The following is a 22,608-nucleotide window of genomic DNA, read 5'->3' as shown; positions in this document are numbered from 1 at the left end:
CAAACGGGCCGGATCCGGTTTCACAACAAGCCCACGAACTCCTCATCTAAAACGAAACCCCATTCGACCGCTATAAATACGATCGTCATCGACTGAACCACAGCTCATTTTCTGCAGCTGCGGAAACCCTAGCCACCAGACCGCCACTGCAATGGGTACTCTCCTCCTCCTCCTCCTCCTCCCTCCTCCATCGATCTGCATGCGCTTTCCATTACGAGTTCTCGCGCGGTCTCCATCGAGTTTGTTCACGTTCATGAGTTCTCGATATTGTCTAGGTTCAGCGCTTTTTGGAGCTTCGTTCTGCTAGGTTTATCGGTTTTCGCTCTTTCTATCTGTTTCGTTTTGGGGGCGGAAATTCTTTGCTCGTGGACGTGCATTTAGGTTTTGGTTGGTGATAGGCTTGTTAGCATTTTCGGGTATGGGCTTGGAGTTGATTCGGACAACAGGTCGAGAAGTTTATGCTTGCGTTTCTCGCTTCCTCCGGGTGAAGAAAAGTGGAGCTGAGCTCGAGAGATCTGAAAATCATTGCGTTCAGTATGGGAACGCTGTTTCCATGCTTGTTCATTAAGCGTTTATCTATGTCCTCTTCCACTGGACGATTTTGTATGCGAAGATCCAAAGTTTCGACAAATCTATTGGGGATGCTCGAGATATGTCCTTTTTGCTTCTTTCATTGTTAACGTTATCGGTGAAGTCTGATCGGTATAGCTGTTTCTCTTTCTTGTGCCCCCTTTCTGAGATAATGTGATATGTGTGGCCTGGTTTTATGTGTAGTGCTTCATTGTCAATTATTCTGGGTTGTTTTTAATTTTGTTTGTGTCCTTAGGGGCTTACAAGTACGTGTCGGAGCTATGGAGGAAGAAGCCGTCCGATGTGATGAGGTTCTTGCAGAGGGTTAGGTGTTGGGAGTACCGGCAGCACCCTTCTATCGTGCGGGTCACCCACCCTACACGCCCTGATAAGGCCCGCAGATTGGGTTACAAGGCCAAGCAGGTAAAATACGGTGCTTCAATGGTCTACTTGAGTTGCTCATTGACCTCTAAAAGGATAATTTGTTGGTTTCAGTGTTTTATGTCCTTCAATTGTCACTGAGATGGTAGCTGAATGGTTGCCTTTTGATAATTCCTGAGACATAGAAAACCTAGCCCTGCGAGGTTGTTTGTGTACTATTTTTGAAGTCGGTATTTGATGTCTCGTTCGCCCTTGTTTTGAAGTGTGCATGTGAATTAAAAGCTTTTGTTATCCTCTGACATTGGCTGACTAAGAACATGCATTAGCTGGCAAGCAGGTAAAATACGGTGCTTCAATGGTCTACTTGAGTTGCTCATTGACCTCTAAAAGGATAATTTGTTGGTTTCAGTGTTTTATGTCCTTCAATTGTCACTGAGATGGTAGCTGAATGGTTGCCTTTTGATAATTCCTGAGACATAGAAAACCTAGCCCTGCGAGGTTGTTTGTGTACTATTTTTGAAGTCGGTATTTGATGTCTCGTTCGCCCTTGTTTTGAAGTGTGCATGTGAATTAAAAGCTTTTGTTATCCTCTGACATTGGCTGACTAAGAACATGCATTAGCTGGCAAGCAGGTAAAATACGGTGCTTCAATGGTCTACTTGAGTTGCTCATTGACCTCTAAAAGGATAATTTGTTGGTTTCAGTGTTTTATGTCCTTCAATTGTCACTGAGATGGTAGCTGAATGGTTGCCTTTTGATAATTCCTGAGACATAGAAAACCTAGCCCTGCGAGGTTGTTTGTGTACTATTTTTGAAGTCGGTATTTGATGTCTCGTTCGCCCTTGTTTTGAAGTGTGCATGTGAATTAAAAGCTTTTGTTATCCTCTGACATTGGCTGACTAAGAACATGCATTAGCTGGTAAGCAGTGTCAGGATGCGTGTACTTCCTCCTCCAGGAGGATGTTTAGGTACTAAGATTAGATGCTTCCTGAGACCAGCTGTATAAAAGCAAGTCAGATCATCTGACCGAGTAGGTTCTGTTTTTTTTTTCTAACTTTCTTTTGTCTTGATCGATACATTAGAGGTTTCACAACTTTTATGTTCCTGGAGGTATTGTCTGACTGAGTAGGTTCTCTTAGTTTGAACTTTCTTTTGTCTTGATCCATACATTATAAGTTGCACAATGTCTATGTTCCTGAGGAATACCTCCCTTTTCTTTTGTCTAAGATTTGCCATTTCTTTTGAGTCGTGGGTTATGTTGTGGTGCAGAGTGTTGGCATTTCGATTTTTATGCTTGTTCGGATAGAGGTTTTTTATATGGTGCAATATTTTGTTTGTTGGGCAACTCTCTGGAATCTGACTAATTTAAGTGATTGCAGGGTTACGTGGTTTATCGTGTCCGTGTAAGACGTGGTGGTCGCAAGAGACCTGTTCCCAAGGGTATAGTGTATGGTAAGCCCACAAATCAGGGTGTTACTCAACTAAAGTTCCAGAGAAGCAAGAGGTCTGTTGCTGAGGAACGTGCCGGCAGAAAGCTGGGAGGCCTTAGGGTTCTGAACTCCTACTGGCTCAATGAGGTTTGTATATTCTCTTATGTGCACTCATTTGATCTCTTTATGGATTTTGTTGAGCTATTCAGTCTTTCATAAGCTTGACTAGTTGTTCACTTTTGATATTTTCAAATGTGTATTTTCATTGCAGGATTCTACCTACAAATATTTTGAGGTAATTCTGGTTGATGTTGCCCACCAGACCATCCGAAAGGACCCGAGAATCAATTGGCTCTGCAATCCTGTGCACAAACATAGGGAGCTTCGTGGCCTTACCTCTGCTGGAAAGAAGTACAGAGGCCTTCGTGGAAAGGGCCACAGGAACCACAAGGCCCGCCCTTCACGCAGGGCAACTTGGAAGAGAAACAACACCCTGTCTCTGCGCCGATACCGTTGATCTGGCCTCATTGCTTGTCAAAGAGTATTTTTGTTTCTGGTTATTTGTTGCAGTGCCTTTGTTTCCTGGATATTTATCAGGGGCGTAGTATTCATCGAGGAAAGTGTCAAATTTTGGAGATCAAACTGTTTAAGAGCATGTTCTATTTGATAAAATACTTCTATTGCCTGTTTATGCTTTGGTGCTTGTTGCTTTTCGGATCGCCTTTCCTTGTTTCGCAATGGAAATGCCTTCCATGTTTGAAGGTGTGTATCGCCAAACCGTCCTCCTATGGTTGCAGTTCAGGTGCAAGTTAGTCGTTTCCTATTTCTTCTTAACACAAGAAAAAAACTGTGCTTCAACTGGAAAAATTAGTTTTCCTTCCTGTGTTTTCCTTACTCAATTTGATGCCACCGTACTTTCGCACTTGATTTCTTTGCTGAACCTAGTGATGATGGTCGAGTTCAGTAACTTCCTCATAGCTGCTTCGTTCATCTACATACGTTTCACCAAGCATTATATTAGACCTCATCTTATAGATATGGGATTTGAGAATTGCATTCGTATAATTATTCATGCTTATTCCAATGGCTTTGACCAAGTATTTTGGTAGAAGCGGATTTCGAATTTTTGATGCTTGAAAGGTGCGCCACTTTATGATCCACACTCAATTGTTGTGTGGCTGAGATGCAATAAAAGCTGATTACTGCTAGAATGTTAGCCTCGGGGACTTGTTATCGTCAGGGCTCCTAGGCACATTTAGAAACGTCTTCATCAAGGACTTCTGCGATCTTGACAAACCGGCCCTTCTCTATAGAGAGCTGTGCTGCAACTCCTATGGCCACTGAGATCAGCCCATCTTGCAAATCTACGGCGGGTGCCCGTACACCTTTAGCCCTAACTGCATCCAAGAAGTGCAGGTGCTCCAAGTAGCTAGATCCATGATGCAGGCCGTCGTATCTGTGACACAATCACATTGGTTAGGTTGGCATTTGCTGTCCGTGGTGGAACCTAGGTTTCGAATTAAGGAAAGGGTGAGTGGGTAGCTTCTACTTTATCCGGTCATCTGCTGCTGTTAATGTTTGGACGCCCTCTCTGCCAGCAGTTCGACAGCCAAAACGGACAATGCTCTCGGGAACGAACGCCTCGCCCTGTTGGACGATCAACTGGCTACGTAATTTTTAACAAAAGAACGAAAAAAAGCTACTTAACACACACAAAGTCGGCCAAAGATGCGGGGCGCGGGAGGAGAGAAAGAGACCTTTCCAATGTCACCCACGACAGCTATTTCTTGCTCATTTTTGCTGCCTTCAGCAAACATGCAAAGGTCGAGCATGCCTCGTGAACCATTCTCGAACTCCACAATAACATACGCGTTGTCAATTATGTCCGGCACCTGAAAGCATCCATCATAGCACAAAATAATACGCAGGTAAACGACTGAATGGAATCACAAAGCTAGAGCAGCCAGTGTTGAAATCTAACAGCTTCAAGTCTACCACGGTCACACGGGAAAGAGTTCAAGGAAATGGCCAATCTTAAATTCTCTGGGTGTCCCAAGCCATAGAGGAGCCAGGTGGTCACAATAAGAGATTGAGAGTTGAAGGTAATGTCAATCATAAGTCATGTCCTCTTTACCATTTATGCTTTTGCCTAAAGCTCTTCCTTACGCTGTGTTTCTTAACTATCATCACAACTCAAAGATAGTCAAGTTTGCTCTTCTGCATTTGATGGCAAGCAATTCACAGCCATTACCTTAATTTGAAACATACATAGTCGATAGGTTCATAAGAAATTTACCTTCCCGTCATATATTTCATCTTTGTGATTAACATCAATAGCTCCAGAAGCCATCACACGAACAGGATTGGCCCCAGCAAATAGTCTCATCAGATCGAAAAAGTGGCAGCATTTCTCTACCAGAGTCCCTCCTGTGTTCACATTGAACCGATTCCAATTGTGTACCTGACATCCATAGAAGAGATTATTCGCTGCTCATGACTGTGTACTTGATACTGACTCAGTGACTTGTAATACCTTGACGAGAAAGGGGAAGCGGTGTTCCCGGATAGCCACCATTTTGACCTCTCCGAGAGCACCGCCCTTGACTATTTCAATCAGTTTAGCAACTGGTGGCATGTACCGGTATTCCAAACCAACTTGCACCAGCATCTCCGGCCTTCCCTTGGCAGCGTCGACCACCTGGTTACATGATTATCCTAGCAAATCAGTCAAATTAACATGGAAAGATTGTATAATCCTGACGAACTGAGCTTATAATGTCATTAATTCAAGGTTGCAAGTATATCTAGAGAAGTGGAAGATCAAAAGTTGCAAATCATTCCTTGTTCAAGAAACATCATTTCAGCCGGTTCTCTTTAGCTAAGAGACTCAAAGTTTGTTGAACACAAGTTATTGTGCACCCCTATGAAACAGCGCAAAGAGAGATCAACCATCAGAGATGATAACAAGGTATTGATTGGATCGTCATTTATCATCAGACCTTCTGAAATTGCAGTTATGTAAAGATAAGCAAGCAAAACGATTTAGAATTAGTGTTAGAGAGCAAGTATTTATATAGAAAGGAGGATGACACAAACGAACAGACTGATAGAGGACATTCGACACAGATTAGTTCCATCACCATTCTCACTGTGCAATGGTCACCTCCTCTCATAGACACCTACCAGTTTATATTGTCTCAAGTTGCGTCTAGTGCGGAGAGTCTCTTTCTGTAGCACATCTTACAGGAGTTTTAAGCAAACTGACCTCCCGGCAATGAGCAACCGTGGTGCATAATGGCTTCTCCACAAGAACGTGACGTGGCTTTGGGTGGTTGATGATGTCGATAAGGATCTGATAATGGGTCATGTTTGGAGAAGATACAACCAGCACATCACAGAGCCCACTGTCTAGCAGCTCTTTATGTCCCGAGAAAACCTGTGTATCCCGCGGTCACAACTAGGCCATTTTGGTTCACTGTTTGTCAAAGATAACCACGAAACATGCTGCAAATGAAAACCTAAGGCAACTTTTAGGAATGCTACAACCAATGAAGTAGCAAGGAAATGCAGGCACACCAGGTTGGACCTCAAAAACAATTTAGGGCGTGACTTTGGATTAACCAAAGGAATATAGCAGAGCAGTTAAAGCAAAAGACCAGAAAATTTCATGAAAATCATGATGCCTTGACAGACATACAGAAATCTAATCCTTGAATCAAGTAGATGAAACTTGAATTGTAGAGAAAAACAGTTGTTCAGGAGTATCACCGCTTGCTCAACCATGAAACTACAATGGCTTCATTCGTCCAAAACTTTGGAAGTGAGCCAGTGATCCAACCAGTACTAAAATTTAAGTTCAACCAGGAAAAAAAGGGCAGCCATTGTACACCATCCTTCTACCAGTTAAGCTAACTCTGAACCCCATCTCACCCTCTAGCGCTTGCGCGAATGTGGTTGTCCACTTTCTCTCTTATTTCTTTCTTGGATAACCGAGACAACTGCTTGCTCCAACTATCTCTCTGACTACAATTTGCAACGCAATTTGAATGAACATAATCACGGCCCTTCTACAGTTTAGTGTCGGAAAACACAGGTTAGCTCCCCCGCAACAATAAGTTCCTCGATGTGATAGTAATTTCCTCAGTATGGGCTATTTACTTTTGTTATTGAGTCAGTATTTTTCCAAGATTAATTTCCTCAGTACGGGCTAATTCACAAAAGTTCTTCTGATATTACTCCACCCAGTCCAATTTGAGTGCCCAATCAGTCTGATCAGTCCTCGCGTTGATGATTGACTGAGAAAATTCTTAAAGCCCCAAAAACAATACCCAGAAAGCAAAACAGCGAGAGAGGAAGAAAAGGGTAGGAACAGTACTTTCAATGGCCAACCAAAAGAAGCAGAGAGATCGAGAGCGAGCTTCTGGGAAGGGACATGAGGGTCGGCTATGGCGACAACTTGGACGCCAAAGGGTTGAAGATGGTGCAAGTTGATCAGGTGCTCTCTGCCCATCATCCCCACTCCGATGATTCCATACTTCACGGTCTTATCACCTTCCATGGCTCTTGGAGCTCAAAGACAGTCTTTGAGTTTTTGAGTCTACTCACTCGCTCACAGTCCCACTTCCACTTGCTAAATGGTATCTGAATCGTCGCGAGGGGAAGAACGTAGGGCAAGCAACAAATGTAAATTGCGGGCCCCACCTTTCGTCTGACGTCTGGACATTCGAAATGAGGGAAAATGCCGGATGCTCTTTCAAATAAAGTGAGTATGCATAACATAGACTTGAGAAATTTCTGTGGTATACATATACTAAGGTGTAGCACCACCATTTATTCAGAAATTTCAAAGTGATTTGAAGACTTCTAGTGCCAATTTTTTGTATAATTTCTACGAGACGTTATGCCGAACAATAAAAACGAAAAATGAAAGCAATGCCCCCTCAAACTGGACGAGCTAACAAGGAGAAATTTCTTTTATCACATTAATATTTCTATTAGATACTTCAATCATCTCAACCGTTAATCAATATGAAAAGGATTAGTCTTGAAACTTATCTATTGAAATAAGGATTGAATCAAATGAAATTTTTCGTCTTATCATTTTCACAATTCATACTCGGGATGTAAATAAATGAACTTCGGAACGACGGGAACATCTTCAACACCTGAAATTTAAGGTAAGACAAACTGCTTTTCGTTTTACCGATCCATTTGTAGAAATCAAGAATCTACAAAATTTCGAAAAGAAGCGGACTCCATCTTTTTATCAATGCTGGATGAAAGTTTCCAAATTGACTGGACCCGGAGTTACGATTTCTTTGCTTCCCTCATCGGCCACGCCAGTCCACGTGGCAAGACCAGATTCTCCGGGGATCTCGCCAGACCACCCAACGTTGTCGTCCCGGATTTGCGATGGAAATAAATATGGCAATTTTTCGTCCTCAAGCAGATAATTCCTTCACCGGATAAGTTATCTACGTGAGATTTCAGCGATGCCCAGAAATGGGATCTTCAGCCACTCGTCGTAGGTAACGCACCCCACCCAAAAGAAAACCACCTTCTCGCGGTGGTGGCTGGTGGTTATCGCCGCCGGACATTGTGTAGGGAGAGAGAATGGCGTTCACGAAGAAAGCGGCTCAAGTTCTGGGAGTAATTGTTAACAGGCCCTTCAAGTCCTCAGGATTCGCTGGGCAGTCCCTTGATACGAGGTCTTTCACTTCTCTTGCCCACGGAGTCCACGTTTTCCATTGTCCCGTAAGTTTCAATTCAATGCTTCCAATTTCTTCTTACCCGCGAGCTCTTTTTAATCAACCTTCTCATCATTTTCGGTTTGCGGGAAAAGGCTCCCACCTTTTTCTTGTTTTGTGTTCTGAGATTTTGATGTTGTTCGCGCATTGGAGCATTTTAAAGATGTGTCATGGACTCTTGATCGTTTGGTTTCGTCCCCTTCGTGAAACTTTGTGGATTTCGTTGTGATTGGTGATGGTTTTTGTGCTTGCTAAATTGGGTGTTGAGTTAGGAGCGCGAAGCTTGATGGCTAATGCATGTAACAGGATGAGGTTGGAATCGTGGCGAAGCTATCAGATTGTATCGCTTCCAGAGGCGGGAATATTCTTGGGGCCGATGTTTTCGTGCCCGAAAATAAGAATGTCTTTTATTCCAGAAGGTATGTGTCTTGGTGATTTAGTTTGTCTTTTATACATTCTATGGTTGTCGCCTTTCTTTTCTTTGGCATTGGGTTCTGGTGGAGTGTTTAACTGTTCTGGCCAAAAAAAATCAAAGAAGTGTTAAATTGTTTGCCGCATTGCCACTATGAATTGAGTGAATTAGTTCTTCGTGACTTGAACTGAATGCAAGTGCAAGTTCTTTATGCGGATGATTCTTGGTTTGCCTATTCTGATACACGTAAATGTGCGAGAATGGAGCAAAGTTATTCACGATTCAATCAGATTTCTAAGTACCCTCTTTCTATTATGGCTAGGCGCTGGGTCTCTATGTCAATGTGATGGTTGCTGGTTAATCATGTAATATGTGTGGGTTATGTTTGGAGGCTCATAATGGGTATTGTTATCATCTTTCCCGATAGGTACCATCTGCTTTAATTATCACTTGAGTACCTTTCTTATGGAATGTTAAATTGTTAAGGCAACGTTGCCACAATGAATCTAGTAAATTAGTTCTTTGGGAACTGGATGCAAATGCTAGTTTTTCTGCAAATGATCCTTGGTCTGTTCATTCTGATACATGTAAATCTGCAAGAATGGAGCTAAATTAATCACAGGCTCTTTAGAGCACAGTATTTTCTTTGAGTCTCTGCGTAATGTGTGTGGATATGCCTGTAGGCTCATTGCAAATGCGCTTATTTGATAGGCACTATATGTATTGGTTATCACTTCTTGAATTCTGAGCACCTTCGCATTTTTTCTTTCTCAAACTTAATAGTGAGTTCATTTTTGACCCGATTAAGTGGCCACGGAAGCAAATGGATGAAGACTTCCTCAAATTGTCCAAGAAGTTCAATGCAATGAGATCAGTTGTCCGTGTTCCAATTTTAGATCCCAAGTACAAGATTGCTGTGCTCGCTTCAAAGCAGGTTTGTGGTGCAAGACTTCTTTATCTTTGTTTCGGTCTGCATATCTTCATATTTGATGTCTATTGATCAAATTGCAGGACCATTGCCTGGTTGATTTATTACATGGATGGCAGGATGGGAGACTTCCTGTGGAAATAACTTGTGTCATAAGGTGAATTTTCTCGTTTATGTTTGACCGTATCCGCATGGTTGTTTCAAGAATTTGAATTAATGAGGTAGTTTTCTTGAACAGTAACCACGATAGAGGCCCAAACACCCATGTGATACGATTCCTCGAGAGGCATGGCATTCCATATCATTGTTTGCAGACGATTAAAGAGAATAAGAGAGAGGGAGAGATGTTTGAATTGGTCCAGAACACCGACTTTTTAGTACTTGCCAGGTATATGCAGGTATATAAGTCTGCGCATTATGATTTATCATCACACTGATGTTGAAGTAGAAAGTATCTCTCTGTGGATGATTTGGTTAATTTGATTTGCAATTGAAATAACACACTTCTCTTCTTTTATTCTTCATTCCAGTCAGTTGTTAATGCTATCGTCCTATTTTAGTCACTGCTGATGTGCAGCTGAATCTTTTCCGCAGATACTCTCTGGAAATTTTTTGAGAAGCTATGGGAAGGATGTAATTAACATTCACCACGGCCTTTTACCATCATTTAAAGGAGGACATCCGTCTAAGCAGGTTAAAAAATTATTAACAGAGCTATATGACTTTCAATTGTTTCACAGTTTAATCTTCTGTGGTTTTAGTTTTTCCTTGATTTGCTTGATAAATTTTCAGGCTTTTGATGCTGGTGTCAAATTAATCGGAGCAACAAGCCACTTTGTGACAGAAGAACTTGATGCAGGGCCCATTATTGAGCAAATGGTAGGCACTAACTTTCTGCCCCTGGTATGGGTTTTGCCTCCATATATTCTTCAGGAGACTCGACAGATTAAGGTTCATGCTGAGTAATATTTTGTGCTCAAAAGGACTTTAATGTGGGCAAAACAGGCACTTGGTCTCCCCTAACTTACGTGAAGTCTGCATCCACATAGGTTTCTATGGATTTGAGTAGCTCTCTATCAACTGAATTTATAGTCCATTTTGCCTTCTGCTTTAGTTTTTTTCTTTTGTGCCTATGCTCTCTCTCTTCCATAGGACAGTGTTTTGATCTTTTTCAATGTAAAACTTATTAAATGTAAGGAACAATCTCTAGAGACTTCACTAGACTCTCAGCTTGCTTTTGACACCAAGTATAATCATCTTAATGGTTCTAGGTTTTGTTTGAACCGAATACTAGCCATGAAGTCTTTATTGAGGGTGATGAAGAAATCTGCGAAGCAGAATGGAACTTTATATGGCCGGACTTGCTTATGAAGGGGATTTTTTTTTTTTAACCCACGAGGTTGGCTGAGTGGTTGAGGAATAGACATGTGCCCATGCATTAGATGCACAACACTAGTTTGATTGTGCACGGTATCTAGTACAAGCAATCGCAAATTTGAATCTACCCACCTGGGCTTTGGCCCATTTCTTACATGCCAGAGCCGGTAACTGATATTGTAAGAATATTTCATGGCACGAGGTTTTCTTACTGGAAACGAGAATTGTGATTTTTTTTTCCTCAATTTGATAATCTTCATAGGCAATTAGCTTTGCCGTCAGCTTTGGCTGTCATATTGTGTTCAATCATTAACGATTTTTGTCTTACCCTCTGATTTTATTTGTTTACTTGTGTCAAGCTAAGTCAATTTCGTCCGCAAACTATGTCTAAAGACTGAATCCGCTACTTGCCCCAAAAAGTGCTTCATCTAATGAATCTCGCTTTCTGATAACTTTTTGGACCTTTCTAATTGTAAGCTGGTTTCACATTTCCTCTCTCATTGCAGGTTGAGAGGGTATCTCACAGAGATAACTTGCATAGTTTTGTGCAGAAGTCAGAGAGCCTTGAGAAACAATGTCTTTTGAAGGCAATAAAATCATACTGTGAACTGCGAGTATTACCTTATGAGAAGAATAAGACTGTTGTATTTTGACAAGGGGAGGTACGGTTCACGGAAACTGCAATGTCTGTGTACAGCTACCCACTTTAGAACTCATTACAACAAACCTCTACTCCTGTGAAGAGTACTAGAGATGTCTCCACATCTGTTGCTGTCACTAAACTTGCTTTCACAATGCACTTGGATGAAAATTGAGAGAAGCTAATCTGTAAATTCATTGTTGCTATGGGATCCAAATGTAACAGCTGCTAATTCTAATCTTGAGAAGTACTGTCATCAAGATTTCATTCTGTTGTCAGAAGAGTGATATAAAAGCAAAAGGCAATACCAAAAAGTGTTTCTTAATACTATACTCCTGAGAAATACCCAAGTACATTGCTTAAAGCTTGTGGGGACAGTTATCTTGCTTTTTCTGCATGTATGAGGACATCGGAAGAGGGGGAAAAGATGTATACTGTCAAATTATAAACTGGCATCGGATTCAGACTCCTGATTTCATTGATGGAGTTTCTTCATGTCCAATTGCTGGAACAGACACCATCGAGAACTCATATGCTGATGCTGTTGCTGATGTTTAGAAGCTCTGGAGAGCACTCTGTAGCTTCAACCCAGTTGCCATGACGAAGAAGGTTGTGAATCGCATCGACCCATCTCTGCTTATGGGCATTATTCTTGCACTTGAACTCTAGAAAACCCTGTGCGGTTCTGAGACCGAAGAAGACTTCTTCGGGGTTGTCTCTTTCTTTCCTGTATGGCCAGGCGGAATTCTCATCGCAGAGTCCATAAACTATGCCTGGTAACGGTACAGAAATGTCAGAAACCAAGTGGACGATGGTGGAAATATGCAAATGGAAGAAAGCTAGGAATTCTAAGGTACTAACATTTACTGTTTGTTGAGAATGCTCCTCCAATGTGCTTGCTTTTTAGCTTAAGAATGACCTGACAATGCGCATAGAGTTTCAGTGCCATTTCTTTCTTCTCGTAAGTTTCTGTGTCAAAGTCCGCAGTAGAGAAAGCTATTTACCTGGGACTTTTTGTTAATGTATACAGACGCATGCTTCATTTGAAATAACCCTGAAAAGTTCGATGGCAGACAAGTCAAAGCTCAAAGTTAATAACGGTAGTGGCTCATAGCATTAAAGATAGTCAAACCGTTGACTTCATGTGGCTTTATACAGTGAAGCTACTATCGTCCTCCAGATGATAATATTACCTTTTGTTGTGTGCTGCCAAAGTTCGCCTTCACAGGGAGTAATGCTTTCTTCGATGTGGCTGCGAAGCGTCTTTATGGTATGTGTTTCTGCCATTCCCCTGTCATAGGGACTGATCGCCGCGTTCCTCTTCGCTTCGTTTCTCCTCCTTACTTTCAGCACCGCTTCTCCTCTCAAAGCTGAAGCAAAGTAGTGCCAAATTCAACTAAAGATCACCACTTTTGTGTACTGGTTTAGCTGAACTTCAACTGTGCATAAATCTGTTGATTGCAGTACCTGTAGCGGCGGCTGCTGTGAGAGTCACGAGATCTCCCGCGCTACGTATGTCCACAGCTGATTGGACAACAGATGCCACTCGATCATGCTCGGCTCCGGCTAGTTCAGCTAGTTCGATGCAGTGTGATGCTAGTAGTTCTGTGGCTGAGGCCAAAGCCACGCTCATCTTTGATTCCGAATTGGAGCTTTCCGCTGCAGCCACAGCAGCCAGACCAGCAGCTAGCCCGGCAATAGAAATAGCCGAATGCACGTGTGCATTTTCCATGCGCACGCTCTCCTTCTTCTTCATCTCGTTCCTATCGTGCTCCTTATGACCATGGTGGTGGTGGTGGAGGTGGTGGTGGACCCATTTCCCAAGAGACCCCCCCATCCTCCTAGCATGAACTGAATTCATAACCTTCGCCGCCTATACAAAAGAATGCGAATCAGCAGGGTTGCTCAGTACAATTCGTAAACCAACCAAGTTTCAGAGCAAAGGCAAAGTAAACCATTCGAGCCACTGGAAATTTCTGTCTGGACTATATCAGAGAGAATGGAAATCTCTGTTCGGCACGGATCGAAAGCCCTTTGGTATTCTTTTTCTTGAACAGCATGACCGCGGAGACAAAAGAAGGGAAAGTGTGACTCACAAGAAGTTGAGGAGCAACCGGTGCCTGTGGCTGGGGACATGTACTGAGGTTCTTGTTGCGTATCGTGTGAATGTCGTTCCTTCTGTGAGCCAGAGCTTTCGATACCTCCGATGGGGAAAGGCTCCACGACCTCGACAAGAACTCCATCGGCTCCTTTGGCGTCTCTGGTTGAGGGACCGATGGCAGTGACGAGGCTCCTTTCAGTTCCTCCTCCTCCTCCACATTTTCCAGCTTGAGTGAAGAGTTGAACTTCCAACTGAAGTGACGCACCCCTTCCATAACAATCCCGAAAGTTATTGCCTTTTGTTTGTGCTCCTTCTGAGAACCGTATAGCTTTAGCCAAGTGCAATTCGGACTACTTCAGCCACTCCTCCTGCATCAAACAAGGTCCAAAGCCAGCTGAGTTCCGCGCTCGGGAAAAAGGGGTAAACAGTAAACTCCAAGAAGAGAAACTTCTCATCAAACAGTGATTCTCCAAACACTCGCTGCGAAACTCCGAGATACCAACCCGGACGAAATCGAAGGTAAAAGGAAAAGCAAAGAACCGAAAGGACACCTTACGCTTCACATGCAGAGTATTGAGCCTGACCCGATTGAGAAAAAAGGAGCCTCCTTTCCACACATGAAAAGCTTGAGAAAGAGACCAGAACACATGAAAATGGTCCTCAGTCCTCACAGAAGAATGAAACCAAGCGGCTTCTCAGCAATCAACTCATGTCACGCACAATCTCTCAAAGCAAGAAAAGACTCAGCCCCTTTATAAACATAGACAAACATGACCCGAAACCGGGAACGGAAGGAACAGATCAGGAGGAGGATCAACTCATTTTCTTGTGCTTTGAAATGGTCCCGGGCTGAGGCTGTATGAACCAGACAAAACCCGGTTCGCAAAACTCGAAATTTGGACGATCAAAGGTCCAAATCAAGGAACATAAACAAAAGACATCCCCAGGATTGGCGGAGACTGTTTCATCATGTCGATCACACAACATTTGATTAAGGGGAATAGCATTGCGAGAAACAGACAACTCGGAGTGGTAAGTTAAATTAAGGGCGGTCGGTTTGGACATGATACTTCGCGGGTAACGAGATCAATGGCTTTCGGTGGATTGGTTCTTAGTACCAAAAGAGTGCGTGCAGTGCCGACCAAAAGTAGCTGTGCATGAACCTTACCCGGTGACCGGACTGCTGAGAGTTTTCTCCTCTTCTTCTACTTCTTTTTTTTTTTTTTTACGTGCTCTCGGAATGAGCGGCGAGAATGTTAATTTCCCTTTTAACATGATTTTTGGACAGGTTGCGTTTCCGAAACACCTAAAGAAATCACCCGGACCGTGGAGACCAATCCTAACATCTGCTCTGGACGTGTTATCTTGGGACTACAGCCCTGTTGGCTTTTTACCTTGTACTGTTCACACAGAGGTTAAAGAGACAAGGTGTTGGAATGTGACTCGTGAGAGTCCAAGGGCGATGCAGGGGGCAGAGCCATCGGGCCGCCAGAGGACTTTTGTAGTTTGGATCTGTATTTTATTTGTTGTTTGGACTTGGACTCATGAATAACTACTAGATTGTCTATATATAATATTTTTCTTCTGCAATTGAAAGTTATAGTAAGATATGAGACTTTTTAATTAGAGTGAAATCATCTGCTGGACGTAATCCTAGTTTAAGGGCGAATCAAGATAAATCTTGCGCCTCGATTTCTCTTTCTCACATTTACTTTATATTTCCTTGCACTTGTGCGCCTAATTCTAATACAGGGACACTTTTCTCACTCAGCATAAGTGTTGAGCAACATGTTCTTGTGTATGTCATGCACAGACAGTCATGAAAATCCAATGTCTTACATGTCACGGGAACAAATGCAGTGTCTTTGTGTGGCATTGGACGAGCATATTTGGGAAAATTAAGATTCTTGGTAAGTCTGACATCGACACCTTAACAACCAAAAACAAACCCCACGAAGAAAGGAGCAAAGCGCGCTACACGTGTGTCTTTGGCGGATTAGTAGTCTTAATCCTGTTAAATTTAATCCAAAAGACGATCGTTTTAGAGCTTAAGGGGTTGGAAGGAGTAGATAGATGTTAGTTGTCTTCCATCTTTTCCTCAACCTGATTTATTAAGCATGAGTCGCATCATTCCATTCTAGTTTATGCATGAAATATTTGATTAGCGATTTGACAAGACATGTCTATCATTCATGGCATGAAATTCAACTTTACACCTGGTTCGACCCGAGCACATGAGCACGAGCCAAACACCTTTTTGTTGTTGTTACTGAGCTAGTAAAGTAAATCGATTGGCAGAGCGAAAAGAGAGAATTTTCAAGTAGCGCGGGATAAGTAAAGGGGAGGAAAATTAACTTTTCGAAATGCATTTTATGCAGTAAAGAGGATTAGCTTTCGTGTACGTTGACTAGTTCGTCTCTCTAGCTGTTCTTAAGGATATTCTGCTTCACAAACTTAGTCACCATTCAGAATTTTACTTTCGGGACGCTGTCATCATCTATTGTCTTCTTCCCTACAGTGAAAAGGCCAAGCGAAGAAAGTGAAAATGTGATAAAAAGTTGGCGTAATTGATCTCATGAAAGTATGCATTTCTCTCGTATGAGCATCAACATTATGCCTCTTCTCTGGGAAAATTACTAAAAAAGTCCTAAACCTATTATAATTATGTCAATTCCGACATAAAATTTTCTTTTTATCAATTCAGTCCTAATCTCCTTGCAATTGTGTCGATTCGGTCCATTTGGGTGACCGGTGCTGACATGACATTGCAGGCACCGAAATGACAAACTCTTAATATTTTTTTCAAACTTTTTAATAAATTTTTTTATGTCTTTTTTCTCTTTTCATTTTTTTTGGTTTGGGCCGACAAGAGGCTTTCGGCCGAGGGCTTGCAACCTCGCCTAAGGGCTGATAGAGGTTGCCAACAACCTCCTGTCAGCCCAACCAAAAGCAAAAAAAATACAAAGATAGAAAATAATTTTAAAAAAAATTATTATTAAAAAATACCACATCGATCTTGGCCGACCAAATGGATTAAAATTGGCATAATTACAAAAAATTTCAGATTGAATTAACAAAAAAAAATTAAAACTAAGTTGATACATTTACAATGAATTTTAATTTTTTTTTAAAAAGGCAGCTTCCTTTAGACAAACCTTTTATCAATCTTTTCCCGATCCCAAACTAAGCTCTCTCTTCTATTCAATCCTTCGAGGGCATTAAAAAAAAAAAATAGAGTTTGGTCCCAGCTGTAATTATCGTTCTGCGAGATTTCTCCTCCTGATTCGACATTTCTTCTCTCTTTCTTTCTGCTTTTCAGCTTGAAGTCCAGATTTATTCCAGAGAAAATGACTGGGAAATGATCTCAGATTAGTGCAGCTTCTTCACATTTGCTTCCTCTTGCTGTGAACACAATTCAATGCATCTTTGCTTTTCTAATTCCGTTGATTACATTTGGTCCAGTACTAATCTCACCCCCGCACTTTCCGTGATCATTCGAATAAGCGTGTCCTCTCGCCATTGGAAAAAGCTTTTGTAATTTCGAAAAGTCAAAATTATAAACTACAGTATATTCCAATAAAATCAAATATCGAAATAGATCTCAACCACGACTATTGCTCACCACCCACAAAGCCACGCGCGACCCTTGTGAGCCGCTTGTAAGGGATGGCGGCTCCCTCAAATGGCAAATGAGGGTAGCGAAGGTTGTGTGTGTATGCGACCCTCGCCTATCGCTCCATTCCCCTCAACTTTTTCTTTTTTCACCCTCAATTTCCAGTAAAAAGATTAATTACCTCACAATGAAAGAAAAAAAAACCGATAATAAAAAAAACTATTTTTTCCACGAACAAAAAAAAAAAGTTAGATCTTGAAAAAGGTTCGCCTTACTAAACAAAAGTTTTGTTCTCAATTTGAAAAGATGTATCCTCCTCCTTTTTTATGCCCATGGGCCAGGCGAGTGTTCTAACCATTCGTCGTCGGGCTAACAGAGCGTCTGAGGATCCGGTTCGAGACGACACGGGTCAATGACGGCGCTTGCGGAACCCAACTGAAATCTTAAAAACCCCCCCTTGAACCCTACCCTCAGCTTTCTTCTCCGTTCGTCTTCTTCATCCTTTCTCCATCTTCGACCATCGAGTCGCTTGTGATTCGTAGGTAAAGATTTCTCTCTCTCTCTCTCTCTCGCCCGTTTTGGTGGTTTTTTTTTGTAGGGGGGGGTTTAAATTTGTCGAGTAAAATGGATTCGTGGTTTGGCCTGTGTGCATTTGTGCTATCCCGTGTTTGTTTGAACTATTTGTCTGTCTGTGGCGTACTGAGTGTTTGTGTGTGGGGAGAAAGGGAGGTGAGGTGGGTGAGGTGAGTGCTGGAAGCTAGAAGATGTAGTTGAGTAGCGGGGGTTTGCTTAACTCTGTGAGTGTGTTGGTCTTGGTAGATAGAGATTTAGAAGAATAATTTGCGGATCTACTTAATTCTGTAATGTTATTTGATCCAGATTTTGATTCTCAAGTGTTTGACAACGCGTCGGTGTATCGATTTAGTTTGTTTTGCCTGCGTGTTGTCCCCTATATCTGGTTTGGTCATGCTGAAACTCATCAGGAAGCCTTCAATTGTCTGAAGAAGAAGAAGCTGACGAGGAGATTGGAGGCGAACTTGATATCCGGCAGAGATGGAAAAATGCGTGTCACACTGGGAATGGTATTAGCATAATACTGGAATTGTCGACATTAGCGAATTGATTTTTCTCCAGCTGTGCTTACGTGAATTGTCATCTTCAATAAGACTGCAAAGCATGAAGCTTCATTCAGTTGTCAGATCTGCATATATTCGGTTCGGTCTCCGGGGCATTACAGGACCTTTGCAATCACGCTCATTCCAACATGATTTTGTCCCCAGACATCCCAAGGCGAAGCCTAAGAGGTATAAATATCCAGCTGTTTATGATCCTTATGGCCCTAGACCGCCACCCTCGGATAAAATCATACAGCTTGCCGAGCGCATAGCTGGAATGCCACCTGAAGAACGTGCCCAAATTGGGCCTGCTCTTCAAGAGAGACTAAGGCATCCCAAGATGCAGTCGATCTCTACCGAGGGCATGGATCTAGGCCCACAAGGAGGAGCAGGTGCAGGATCTGCCAAGACCGAGGAGAAGAAGGCGGAGAAAACAGCATTCGATGTGAAGTTGGAGAAATTTGATTCAGCTGCAAAGATTAAAGTGATCAAAGAAGTGAGGGCATTCACCAATTTGGGGTTGAAGGAGGCTAAGGACCTTGTTGAGAAGGCCCCTGTTTTGCTTAAACAGGGTATCACCAAGGAAGAGGCAAATGACATAATAGAGAAAATAAAGGCTGCTGGAGGAGTTGCAGTGATTGAATGAGTGCTCCAACTTAGAATCATTATCAAGAGCTACATCGACAAAGTGACGCGCAAAGATGATTTTTGGACTTTTTGTTGAGATGTTCTCGACAAATTACAGCCATCTGATGGAATCGAGAATTGCCGGATGGCATTCAAGCTGCGTTCATCTGAATACTTAGCTGGAACTTGCTATATGGGTAGGTAACTCACTTGAATATTTTGGTTTTAACATGTTGTAGAAGTCTTCATGAACCATCGTAATTTCCTTGCTAAATGAGGAAAAAGGTGAATTGCTGGTGCCATTATAAAGAACTGCTCCTTCTGGGGCTTGATCCGAATATCATGATACTCTTGCACTGATAATGATGCTCGAATTGTGAAACCATTTTACTTGGATTGACAAGATCAAATGCACTTTTTTTTTTCCTCCTCTCTTTTGGAGAAGGAGCAGTATGTTTGCAACAGATACCATTTCTAGTGATGTTTTGAGATGAGTTGTGGCATTGCGAGAGTCGCCTAAGAAGAGGGCAGGAGGCCCTTGCTTGCGGCTTGGCGAGGGTTGTTGGCCCTTGTCGAGGTCCTGGGGAAGACAGGGCATCTGCGCCCTTTCATTGCATCAACTGTGAATAAGGAGTACAACCCAAGCACACAAGAATTGAACAGAAGCCGAGTCCCGAGTGCAATCTGCTGTTATGTGGATCAGCAACCATATCACCATCTTGAAAACGAAAAAGGAGGCTATACCTGCTCACTGTGATAGAGCAAGGCTTGTTCCTTCGCCTTTCGATCAATGTCGTGAAGCACATATCCCTAGTCCGGTACATAACCTCGTTCCTTCCCGCTCTTATATTTCTCGTCATCCTCGTAAAGAGTTTTGGATTTTTGAACTTGCTGGTTCCGTTTTCCCTCCTCGAGCATGTCGATTACAGGGCGCTGGCTAATGATGCTCGAATTGTGTAAACATTTTCGTAGGATTGATGAGATCAAATTCTCTTCTTCTTCTTTTCGAACCCTTTTGGAGAATACGGTACTTTTGCCACTCGTTTGATGAGAAAGCAACAGATATCCAACTCTTGCATGTGGATTGTGCTCTCTGTTATGTTCCGGAGAGAGAGGGCAGGAGTCCATCGCTTGCAGCTCGGTGAGAGTTGCTGGCCCTTGTCGAGGCCCCGCCGGAGACAGGGCAGCCACGCCTTGTCGTTGCACCGGCATGGACCCCGACATGCCTTACAAGTTGGTTTAGTTTTAGCACATCCATTGCTTTGACCTGATGTGTACACGTGCCCTTTTCGTTGCACAAAACTACTGACTATAATGGACAGTTTTATAATATTATTTTCACATCTCCTATAATCACATTGATTAATAATATTACACTGGAATACCCCGCGACATACGGATTGGTTAACCACATAAAAATAGTATAAGGATCTTATTGTCATCGCAAGAAGCAAAACAAAATCGTAAAAATTGCCTCGAAAGTTAGGAAAAAAAAACGACAAATCACCATTATAATGAATGATTTTCCATTTTTTGTTTGAATTTATCGTGATGGATCATCTACCCATCTTATTTCCGAATCTTCTGCGTAAGGCGTTTTAAACTAAGTTAAAAGCTCGAAATATTCGGAAGTTGGTGCGATAATGGAGCGGTTCGCCCGAGGTTGAAGTAGCGTGCTTTGATTACGCGTCGCGGAGCTCGAAACACCCAGTAAGACAAACAGGGGTAGCGGTAGAATCACTTCAAGTTCCCTGGCATTTAATCTGAAGCGACTTCGCCATGCACACTTGCGAAAATTCATTAACAAAAACAAGCCGAGGAGCAGGAAGCAAAGCAAAACACAACGTCGCGAGCAAGAGGAAAAACCCAATTTACTGAAACTTAAAACACGCCAAGCGCAGGAGCTTCAGCCTAATCTCAAGCATAGTCCTGAGAAGCGGGGACCAGGGCATAGGACCCGATGAAGACGTCGCCGTACACGAGCCCGGCAAGCCCTCCCCCGACGAGCGGGCCGACCCAGTAGATCCAATTCCCCGAGAAGTCGCCGCTGACCACGGCGGGCCCGAAGGAGCGGGCGGGGTTCATGGACCCGCCGCTGAAGGGGCCGGCGGCCAGGATGTTGGCGCCGACGATGAAGCCGATGGCGATGGGCGCGATGATCCCGAGCGAACCCTTCTTGGGGTCAGCTGCCGTGGCGTACACGGTGTAGACCAGGGCGAAGGTGATGACGACCTCCATAACCAGGCCTTCTATTGCGCTTACGCCGGCAGCGACCCCGTGGATTGGTATGCTCTACAATAAGGATTCCAACAGTTATTTACCCGATTTTATACATTGGTCCTAGGATTTATTTATGGTCCTGTGCAAGAGCATGTACCTTGGCGCTGGTAACGAATTTCAGGAGGAGGCAGGCGACAATAGAACCGGCGCACTGGGAGATCCAGTAGAAGATGCCGGTCAAGATGGTGATGTTGCCTCCGATGGCCAATCCTAACGTGACAGCCGGATTCAGATGGCCACCGGAGATGTTTGCTGCGATGGATACCCCGACAAACAGTGCCAACGCATGGGCCACGGCCACCGCGACTAGTCCCGCCGGGTCCAGGGCCGCATCCGACGTGAGCTTGCCTAAGACAACGGCAAAATAAATTCCTTCAGAAACCAAACAATTATCGGAAGCACAAAATAGAAACACTAACTAATTTCTCTAGAAAGAAACTCGTATGCTTCGACATCAGCCCCGATTTGACACTGGCAGGCACACGCGACTTAGGAAATGGAACGTGCTTAGAGACACGACGACATCGCGCATATACATGTCCTTAAAACGATGGTCGTTACGGTATACTTGCCATAAGCGATTGCGGACCCAACGCCGGCAAACACGAAGAGGAGGGTCGCGATGAACTCGGAGAGATAAGATTTCAGAGACCCCACGCTGAAGGAGTCCCCAAAGCTACCAAATGCTAGCTTCACCATGGTTGCTCGATCGAAAAACTAATACCAACCACTCGAGAGGGAACTCGCTCAGTTATGTCTCGACAGTAAGCTTGTGCTTCAGTCCGATGACGAGGACCGACATATATGCTCGTCCTAATGGCGTCCTTTCTAATAGTGGGCTTCTTATTTAATTAATTTCTTAATCTTTTATTAGGCTGATTAAGTATATATTAGCTAGAGATGGTGGAGGGCACAGCCGGCGCCGGCCATGGGACCCAGAATGCAATGGCACGTCGTGGTTGGGCGCCGACCAACCGCCGGTTAATTCTTAATCATGTAATTATTGGTGATTATGGACATAAAGACAACCAACTTATCTAGTAATTTACGTACAACAAGACACGCGAATTCTGTTCAGGGAATCTTCATAGAAGCGAATGGCCCATCAACCCTAATCATGTTCTAAATGTCATTTTCCTCGTGAAAATAAGAATAGATATGTTGAGGGGCACTTGCATGAATAAAATAGTGAAAAAGGTACAATTTGAGATTAGCAAAAAGCACCACTATTGTCCACCAACTTTGGGAAAAATCCAAAAAATGGTCCGGAGTCCTCTTGTTTTTTCAAATAAAGGCCTCAAATGAATTACGTTTCAAATAAGGACCCAAAGTGACATAGTATGTTTCGATTAAGGGCCCGAAGTGGCCATAATGTTTCAAAAAAGGA

At 43.0% G+C, this 22,608-nt stretch overlaps 6 protein-coding genes across 10 annotated transcripts; 3 read left to right on the top strand and 3 right to left on the bottom strand.

Moving 5' to 3' along the window:
• Positions 1 to 30: 30 nt before the first annotated feature.
• LOC115737080 (60S ribosomal protein L15-1) lies at positions 31 to 3,072 on the top strand. The gene is made up of 4 exons (XM_030669041.2): positions 31 to 155; positions 827 to 993; positions 2,331 to 2,528; positions 2,653 to 3,072. Exons 1-4 carry the CDS (start codon positions 152 to 154, stop codon positions 2,896 to 2,898), a joined length of 615 nt encoding a protein of 204 aa, XP_030524901.1. The 5' UTR covers positions 31 to 151; the 3' UTR covers positions 2,899 to 3,072.
• Positions 3,073 to 3,427: 355 nt separating this feature from the next.
• Positions 3,428 to 7,047, bottom strand: LOC115737097 (inositol 2-dehydrogenase). Its single transcript, XM_030669073.2, has 7 exons — positions 6,757 to 7,047; positions 5,647 to 5,817; positions 4,915 to 5,079; positions 4,678 to 4,842; positions 4,139 to 4,273; positions 3,931 to 4,028; positions 3,428 to 3,837 (listed from the first exon to the last, which is right to left on the bottom strand). The coding sequence occupies exons 1-7, from the start codon at positions 6,937 to 6,939 to the stop codon at positions 3,627 to 3,629; spliced, it is 1,128 nt and encodes a 375-aa protein (XP_030524933.1). The 5' UTR covers positions 6,940 to 7,047; the 3' UTR covers positions 3,428 to 3,626.
• A 672-nt stretch (positions 7,048 to 7,719) lies between these two features.
• LOC115737038 (formyltetrahydrofolate deformylase 1, mitochondrial-like) lies at positions 7,720 to 11,810 on the top strand. Of its 3 annotated transcripts, XM_048285526.1 has the most exons (9): positions 7,720 to 8,135; positions 8,435 to 8,547; positions 9,324 to 9,474; positions 9,552 to 9,625; positions 9,707 to 9,866; positions 10,063 to 10,161; positions 10,261 to 10,371; positions 11,352 to 11,395; positions 11,449 to 11,810. In XM_048285526.1, the coding sequence occupies exons 1-9, from the start codon at positions 7,995 to 7,997 to the stop codon at positions 11,450 to 11,452; spliced, it is 897 nt and encodes a 298-aa protein (XP_048141483.1). In that variant the 5' UTR covers positions 7,720 to 7,994; the 3' UTR covers positions 11,453 to 11,810. The 3 variants fall into 3 exon arrangements, with proteins under 3 accessions (XP_048141483.1, XP_048141482.1, XP_030524848.1); XM_048285525.1 differs by having other exon boundaries at positions 11,352 to 11,810; XM_030668988.2 differs by having other exon boundaries at positions 7,724 to 8,135; positions 10,261 to 10,347; positions 11,352 to 11,810.
• On the bottom strand, positions 11,579 to 14,639 carry LOC115737037 (VAN3-binding protein). The gene is made up of 8 exons (XM_030668986.2): positions 14,171 to 14,639; positions 13,582 to 13,954; positions 12,953 to 13,358; positions 12,679 to 12,855; positions 12,490 to 12,539; positions 12,347 to 12,404; positions 11,894 to 12,258; positions 11,579 to 11,710 (listed from the first exon to the last, which is right to left on the bottom strand). Exons 2-7 carry the CDS (start codon positions 13,858 to 13,860, stop codon positions 12,014 to 12,016), a joined length of 1,215 nt encoding a protein of 404 aa, XP_030524846.1. The 5' UTR covers positions 13,861 to 13,954; positions 14,171 to 14,639; the 3' UTR covers positions 11,579 to 11,710; positions 11,894 to 12,013.
• Positions 14,640 to 17,704: 3,065 nt separating this feature from the next.
• Positions 17,705 to 19,301, top strand: LOC115737084 (50S ribosomal protein L7/L12-like). Of its 3 annotated transcripts, XM_048285524.1 has the most exons (3): positions 17,705 to 17,741; positions 18,207 to 18,907; positions 19,003 to 19,301. In XM_048285524.1, exons 2-3 carry the CDS (start codon positions 18,376 to 18,378, stop codon positions 19,017 to 19,019), a joined length of 549 nt encoding a protein of 182 aa, XP_048141481.1. In that variant the 5' UTR covers positions 17,705 to 17,741; positions 18,207 to 18,375; the 3' UTR covers positions 19,020 to 19,301. The 3 variants fall into 3 exon arrangements, with proteins under 3 accessions (XP_048141481.1, XP_030524914.1, XP_030524913.1); XM_030669054.2 differs by having other exon boundaries at positions 18,210 to 19,301; XM_030669053.2 differs by having other exon boundaries at positions 18,207 to 19,301.
• A 1,479-nt stretch (positions 19,302 to 20,780) lies between these two features.
• Positions 20,781 to 21,963, bottom strand: LOC115737083 (probable aquaporin TIP-type). The gene is made up of 3 exons (XM_030669052.2): positions 21,794 to 21,963; positions 21,319 to 21,569; positions 20,781 to 21,233 (listed from the first exon to the last, which is right to left on the bottom strand). The coding sequence occupies exons 1-3, from the start codon at positions 21,918 to 21,920 to the stop codon at positions 20,859 to 20,861; spliced, it is 753 nt and encodes a 250-aa protein (XP_030524912.1). The 5' UTR covers positions 21,921 to 21,963; the 3' UTR covers positions 20,781 to 20,858.
• Between the last annotated feature and the right edge of the window lie 645 nt (positions 21,964 to 22,608).

The sequence above is a fragment of the Rhodamnia argentea genome, chromosome 9 (assembly GCF_020921035.1).
Source record: "Rhodamnia argentea isolate NSW1041297 chromosome 9, ASM2092103v1, whole genome shotgun sequence".
Taxonomy (NCBI): domain Eukaryota; kingdom Viridiplantae; phylum Streptophyta; class Magnoliopsida; order Myrtales; family Myrtaceae; genus Rhodamnia; species Rhodamnia argentea.
This window is presented reverse-complemented; position numbering and strand designations above follow the sequence as displayed.